The sequence below is a fragment of the Mesitornis unicolor genome, unplaced genomic scaffold (genome assembly GCF_000695765.1).
Source record: "Mesitornis unicolor isolate BGI_N332 unplaced genomic scaffold, ASM69576v1 scaffold22717, whole genome shotgun sequence".
NCBI lineage: Eukaryota > Metazoa > Chordata > Aves > Mesitornithiformes > Mesitornithidae > Mesitornis > Mesitornis unicolor.
In genome coordinates, this window is record NW_010198699.1 from 7,402 (window position 1) to 14,799 (window position 7,398).

Genomic DNA, 7,398 nt, shown 5'->3' on the forward strand with positions numbered 1-7,398 from the left:
CCAGGTGCGCAGCTCTTACACTTGTCAGAGCCTTCCCCTGTGCAATCTACACAACTGGCATCGCATGCTAAGGATAAAATATTTTAAGCGTTAGAATTCATACATCTGAGGTTTAATGTACCATCCTTAAAGTCAGTTGGAAGTTCCACTAGACCAAGTTACTCAAACCCCCATCCAGCCTGGCCTTGAACACTTCTAGGGAGGGGACATCCACAACTTCTCTGGGCAACTTGTTCCAGTGTATCACTACCCTCACAGTAAAGAATTTATTCCTTATATCTACTCTAAATCTACCCTGTTTAAGTTTTAAACCTTAACCCCTCGTCCTATCGCTACATTCCCTGATAAAGAGTCCCTCCCCATCTTGTAGGCCCCCTGTAAGAACTGGAAGGCTGCTGTAATGTCTCCCCAGAGCCTTCTCTTTTCTAGGCCAACCACCACCAACTCTTTCAGCCTAGCCTCATAAAGGAGGTGCTCCAGCCATCCTGGTCATCTTCATGGCCCTCCTCTGGACCTGCTCCGATAGGTCCATGTCTGTCTTGTGCTGGGTGCCCCAGACCTGAATACAGTACTTAAGCTGGGGGTCTCTTGAGAGCAGAGCAGAAAACCAGAAATCTCTTGCTTTCCTCATTCTCATGCTTAGTCAGGATCAGACCACATTGTACTAAATGCCCTGTATTACAGCCTTTCTAGCATTATCTCTAGCATTAGATTAGGATTCTAGATTATAAAGTGCAACAGCAGATTAAAAAGAAACCTTTGCATGAGAAAGATCCATCTGTGTTCAAACAATACTGGTGATCTTTGCAAGGAGAAGAAGCACACTCATCTAAATCTGAAAGAAAAAAAGCGACAATTTACCTAAAATAGTAGTAATCATAACAGCCAGACTGATACTTAAATGTTTCTTTGAGATCTTGTAAGAACTGGCCCTCAGTAGAGAGTAGAGAGTAATTGGTACAATGAATTTAGGATCAGATATGCAACATGTTAGACATAAAAGTAACATGGTAGCTTATATACTGTTTTGTCCAGTTTAAACTGACATTAACAAATCAAAACTGATCCTCAGGAGATGTTTTGTGATGACAATAGCAGAAGTATCAGAAATTCAAGAGATCAAATGAAATAAAACTTCCAAAAAATCTGTAATCTTTGCAATTTTCAAATCAGTGTTTTGCATGCATTTATGCTTTTTATGCAAATAACATAAATAGGCAGAAAGACCACTCTTCTGGAATACTGTTGACTTCTCTACTCTCATGTTACCAAGCTATGAAACTTCTTAAAATATTAAAAATACACAAATACACAAATGCACACACATACACTGCTTAGTTTTCTAGACAAATGCAGATTGGAGCAAGTCAAGTTATGGTTAGGACCAATCAAGCTGAAAACCAGTTCCACCTGGGACGTTTAAACATGCTACTCTTGTGAAATCAAGGGCACAATACTCACAATTAAAAAAAATTAGACACAGAAAGGGTATTTCAGTCTCCTTGCTGTCTATCTCATCCTGTGCTGCAGACATAATTCTAAACTGATGACTTAATGAATTTATACTTGATCAGTTGCAATGATTATTTGGAAAAAAACAACCAGCTGTACAAAATACAATATTGGAACATCTCAAAAACCCTCTTGGAGCATTCAACAGTTACCAAAGCAGGTATTGCAGTAACTGCAATTCAGATCTTAGTTCTCATTACCACTCATTTCAAAAGTAGCAGTGTTCATGTAATATCTAAGACACTGTTTCCAGACATCATGTTAAGTATCTTTAACTGGTCAAATTAAACCATTTAAACAAAATATGTTACTCTCCCCCTAGTGCTGTCCTGCTTTGGGAGTATTTTGAGTATTTGGATTTTTCCTGAAGTGCTGTATATGTCCCCACAAACCAAGAGAAATGCTAAGATAGAAACAGGTAAGGGATTAATGGAAGCATTGAGCTTAATGTCTTCTGGTATTTGTAATAACAGGAAAAGTTAGTATGGCTGGCTTTTAGTGAAATGTTTGAACTCTGTTAGGGCTCAGCACTTACAAACATACAGTAATGTAATATAATTGTGCAATTACTACATAATATGTAGATAAGCTAACAGGAATCTTCCAGTAGTTAACAAAATAGTTTAAATCAGACGCAGGGGACTGTTTAGCATTCAAATAAACACAAAAAACCCCCACGTCTTAAAAGGAACAGCCCATTTGTTACTACTGTATTCCACTAAACTAGAAATATACAGAGTGAACAGTTTGGTAAAGCCAACTATAATCACCAGGTGATCAGTGAGGAGTAAATACTGTTTTCCTGCAATGTGAAACAAGTTAGAAAGAGAGAGGCCACAAACTATAGAAATCCAAACTGACAGAACACTTCCATAAAACACTATAAAACGCAATATGATGTCATCTAATCTCATTTGCCAACACTGCTACAAGACCTGTTTGAAGTCTACCAGGCATTGCTCACCCACACAAGTTGCTTCTTCATTTTTAATCCAGCCTTCTTTACAGTCTTGACAGTCCTTGTTACTTGAACCACTACAAGTTTTACAGGCAGCATGGCAGGCTAAGATAAAAGAAAACTACAGTCTAAGTTTTGTTGAGAGATTCCAACACAAGTTTCAGCACACAATTTCTCAAAAAAACCCCTTACTTAGGATTCACCGGAAGCTATCATATTTTAGAAGCTTGAACCTCTCATTCACAAGATTAAATCTTGACCTCATGGAGATATCATTTACAAAAACACAGCTCAATTCTACAAAAAACAACTCCCCTCCCTCCTACCCCCTGCCAAAAAAAACCCAAGGAAGCCAAACATGGCAATTACAGTCACCTGCACCACTTAAAACAGTGCCATGAAATTCTAGTGACTGGAAGTGGCAGGTCTAATTTCCAAAATAATTGGGAAGAAGAGATCAAGAAGGTAAACTTTGCTCAGCGACTCAGGGCTGGGACAACAGTTTAAACACTAGACTCAGCACTCCCACCTGACAAATCCTCAGACTACTTCATTTGCAACTACCTATGACAGCAATGTGTGAAGCAATACTGGTCTGAAGAACTTGACAAGGAAACATACTAGAAATACACTTGTATATGCATTTTATATATGTATGCATAATGCAAATAAAAATTATGCATGTTATATATTGTAATATCAAACAAATCATACATAAAAACTACTACACAGTCAGATAAAACACCAACAGACTGTTGAAAACCAATGTTATTAGACCTTACGGTCAGGATTTTGTTGCTGCAGAATCCCATATAATATGTAAAAACAGATTAATATCTGGCCAACTGAAAAAGTTTGTTCCAATGACCTGACTTTGTTTCAAAATTAAGTTTAGACATACTTAAGTGGAACTGTGGAGCCTACAGTCAGATCAGCTGTTTCCATGCCCACTTACTCCAGTTACATTTACCTCAGACATGAGTAAAACCTAGCTTCCAAAGTAGTCCACTATGCAGCAATTTCAGCTGAAGATTTTTATACTGTACTGGGGGGAGGAAGACAGGGCAAAGTTTGCTCTTCCCTTCCACCTCCCTCATGACATAGATGAATTTTGCTTCTTAAAGCAGGGAAAAAGGTGACAAAAAAAATCAAGGGCAGTCTAGAAGGATGACTTAACAAATTCTTACAGTTCAACCAAACTGATCGACATGTCATTTATGGTTAAAGCTGAGGGACCAAACTGTAACTATTTTTTGTCTTTACATTTGTCAGTTTAAATTGTTTCTAGTTTTGATTGTGTCAAAGACTTCGTTACCTGTACAAACGGAATGCGTCTCATTTCTCAAGGTATTAAAGTAACCATTAGAACAGTCCAGACAAAAGTCTCCTGTATATTCCTTGTTACAGCTACATGAGCCATCTCCCCCTCGGGTACCGTCACCATCACAGTGGCCGTTTCCATGACAAGGTCTTTCTGATCCACCACGACAAGCTAAAAAGGATCAAAATTACTTTAAAATCAGATGTTAAAGGAAATAACTTCCTATTCTCAGCCACAAGCACCTGAAATCCCTTTCTTCATAGACAGTAAAAATATAAAAAAGAGGGAAAAAAAAGTAGCCACACTAAAACAGGATATAATTTATTTCCAGAATCTTTTTTTCCCTTGAGAGCAACCAAAAGGCTTGCAACAAGGAATGCTCAGCAATATATTCTAGTATGAGTCCCTCAAAACAATCTCCAAGGAAGTTCAGTTATAAATTTCAGTCTGAGTAAAGATCATGGCTTAGAATTTTAGCTATTTTCCTAGTTTCCTGGCTAAAGATGGTATCTTTATTTACACTGGATTTCTACAAAGGCTCATACTGCAGTTAGAAAAAAAAACCTACTAGCAGTCATTTATATCACTACTGCTCACAAGGCAGCTACCTAACTATCAGGCAGCAGGCAGGTACATACTACACAGCACTGGTACACCACACAAAACATCACACTTCATGTATTTGCCCATGTTATGAAAGACTGAAACAAACTGATAAAAAGAACATATCTGCTACTGTATTTTTCAAAAGAAAAATTACCAAGGCAATCTGGTCCATAAGTTCCAGCAGGGCAGCAAACTTCTATTGTTTCTATGCAAAACCACTTAAACAAATCAGGATACTTCTTCTTTCTGTATATGAAATACATTCATTTGTTAATAAAAGGAATGAAGATTCTTTAAAAGCCAAACTTGCACAACTAAACCTCCACAATGCAGTAGAGCAATCTACTGCACGTGACAGATTAGAAACCTATTTTTTCCTGTTCTGAAGATGATCTTATTTTAGGAACCTGTGTCTTTATCTCAACTATGCAGAAAATAAACCAGGACAGATACTAACATTTGCTCAAGTTATTGCCAACCTGACTTCACAATAGCACGCCTGTTAAAATTTCCCCTTTGTTAGCATTATTATTTTAGATGGATTTTTCTTAATATTGTTATTTATGTGCTACTGTAGACATAGCATACATCCTCAATTAACAATGAAATTGCTATATATTATTTTGCAAACAAGCATAAGGACTACTACAGTTCTGAATGACAATTCACAGACCTCAGTATCATGCTGCAGTCTCAAAATCGTTAGTTAATGAAAGGTATTTGGTCGCTGACAGAAGCTTTCAGCAACTCCTGAGGTATGTACAGCTGCTCTTTCTAAACTATTACATCTGACCATATTGACTCCAAGGCTCAGGCCGTGACAAGTAAATCTACTGAGTACCACATGTAATGTAACAACTTGCAAAAAAAGATCTAAGGCAATCAATGGACAAAGAAACTGTCTTTGGACAGTACCACAGAAACTGAATGGCATTTGGACATTGCAGGTTAAAGGACAGAAAACAAAGTTAATCAATTGCACTCAAAAAGTCTATTAAATACAAAAACTTTCCAAAACCCTGATGTATTTTAAGTACTTTGTCAAATTCTCTAGTTTAAGACCCGTTTCTTGTTTAAGACCAGGCTTGTCTAATTTGGAGAAAAGCAGGCTGAGGAGCAAACTCATGGCTCTCTACAGCTTCCTGAGGAGTGGAGAGGGAGGTGCTGATCTCTTCTCACAGTGACAGGACACGTGGGAATGGTTCAAAGCTGCACCACGGGAGGTTTAGACTGGTCATTAGGAAGCATTTCTTTACAGACAGGGTGGTCAAACACTGGAACAGGCTTCCTAGAGAAGTTGCTGATGCCCCAAGCCTGTCAGTGTTTAAGAGGCATTTGGACAGTGTCCTCAACAACTGACCGAATTGGTCAGGCAGCTGGACTAGGTGATCAGGTCATGGACTAGGTCCCTTCCAACTGAAATAGTCTATTCTGTACTGTGCTATTCCATTCCCTTCAACTGGCATGTTAATGCATACATAATCCTGTATAGTTAGGCAAAAGGATAAAACAGTCATAACGAGCAAAGTGGCACATGCTATTAAGAGTCAGTCTGAACCCATCTGTACCCAATAGCAACTCCTGAAGGACAGTGAAGAATAACCCATACTCCTACTGTTCAAGCACAAGATTTAACATTAATAGTTCATCTTCTTAGATAACTTGTCCACTCAAAGATCTTCACATGAGAAAAATATTGATACTTACAGTTTGAACCACCATTTCTCTATATGTTCTTCATGCTCTTCTACCATGTTGTTACATTCAAAGTTACTACTGTCACAAAGATTCTCTATGATCTCTACAAGACGAATTTCACTACAAACAGAGAAGGAAAATTGTAAGTTTAACTTAAACATTTGACACCCCTCGAGACATGACAGAAGCTAGACTTCAGCCTAGAATACTTCATCAGTTTATGGTGCATTCTGAATTAGTTCCAAAACACAGCAAATATCAGAATAAAGAACTAATGAACATTACTTCAACAAAAAAAAAATTAGAAGGATGATCACAAGAACCGCTTTGCATTTATTTGGTTTGCAGATTGTAGGTTTGACGTATTTTTAGCTTCCCAGAAAATTTTGAGTGCAGTATTTTTCTCTCAAGTTCTACAATAAAAAATTTCAAGTATCGTTAATATCTGACAGAAGCCCATGAAGCTCACAGTAACTGAGGTTCAGAAATAACACCCTTATATCTCAATGATCCAACTAAGATTAAAAAGTGAATTTGAAATTTGGAAGAAAGATACCAGATCACTTTGCTCAGTAATCAAACATATATACAAAAGAGCACAGTACTGCTTTATTTCTAAAACAAGTACTGCCATACCCCAACACCTTTTAAGACAATTAACCACTGACCATTATTTAAGAACAATATTTCAGGACTTTTAATGGGTGAAATCCTACTATGACCAATGACAATATTACCTTTCGTTGTTTTCAGAGATAAGACAAGCAAAGGTATTAATAAGGGGTTTCAGTCTGTACTGTAATCTTTACTTTACAAAGTAATCCGTCACATTTCAATCAATATGAATTTAAGACTTGGATATGTGAAACTTCAGCTGAAACATTCAAGTTCCAGACAAACACCAGTACAATGAAGTTACACATTGTGGACATGAAATGTAACCAAACAAAAAGTACTGAGACAGCTTACCTGGACTCATATTTCGACAGCGTCTTCTCTTCCCAAGCAGTGTTCCCACCACCAAAGTTCTTTTTAGCTGTATCTGCTAATCCCTACAAATGAGAAGTACCAAAAGAACATAAGTCACATAGGTTTCATTTCTAAAAAAAAATTAAAGGCAGTAGTAACATTTATATGAAAATTGTGAAAAGGGTCAGGCAGAAACTTCAGTAAAGCTCTGAAGCTTCTGATCAAACTGTTAAGTGAAAGAAACAGCTACTCATAACACAAGAAGTAAGAAAGGGTAGATTACAGCATAACATGACTCAATTTTCATAACACATAAACAAGGCCTTGTTAGAGT

At 37.4% G+C, this 7,398-nt stretch overlaps 1 protein-coding gene across 1 annotated transcript in view; it reads right to left on the reverse strand.

Annotated features, from left to right (window-relative positions):
• Window positions 1-7,147, reverse strand: part of CRELD2 (cysteine-rich with EGF-like domains 2) — a gene marked incomplete at its 5' end in the record, with an annotated part of 9,866 nt that extends 2,719 nt beyond the window's left edge. Inside the window, 7 exons of the mRNA XM_010189229.1 lie at window positions 1-67; window positions 758-835; window positions 2,477-2,575; window positions 3,786-3,962; window positions 4,552-4,643; window positions 6,105-6,215; window positions 7,065-7,147. Of these exons, the coding sequence (XP_010187531.1) occupies window positions 1-67; window positions 758-835; window positions 2,477-2,575; window positions 3,786-3,962; window positions 4,552-4,643; window positions 6,105-6,215; window positions 7,065-7,147 (707 nt within the window). The remainder of the gene's footprint in view (window positions 68-757; window positions 836-2,476; window positions 2,576-3,785; window positions 3,963-4,551; window positions 4,644-6,104; window positions 6,216-7,064) is intronic.
• Between the last annotated feature and the right edge of the window lie 251 nt (window positions 7,148-7,398).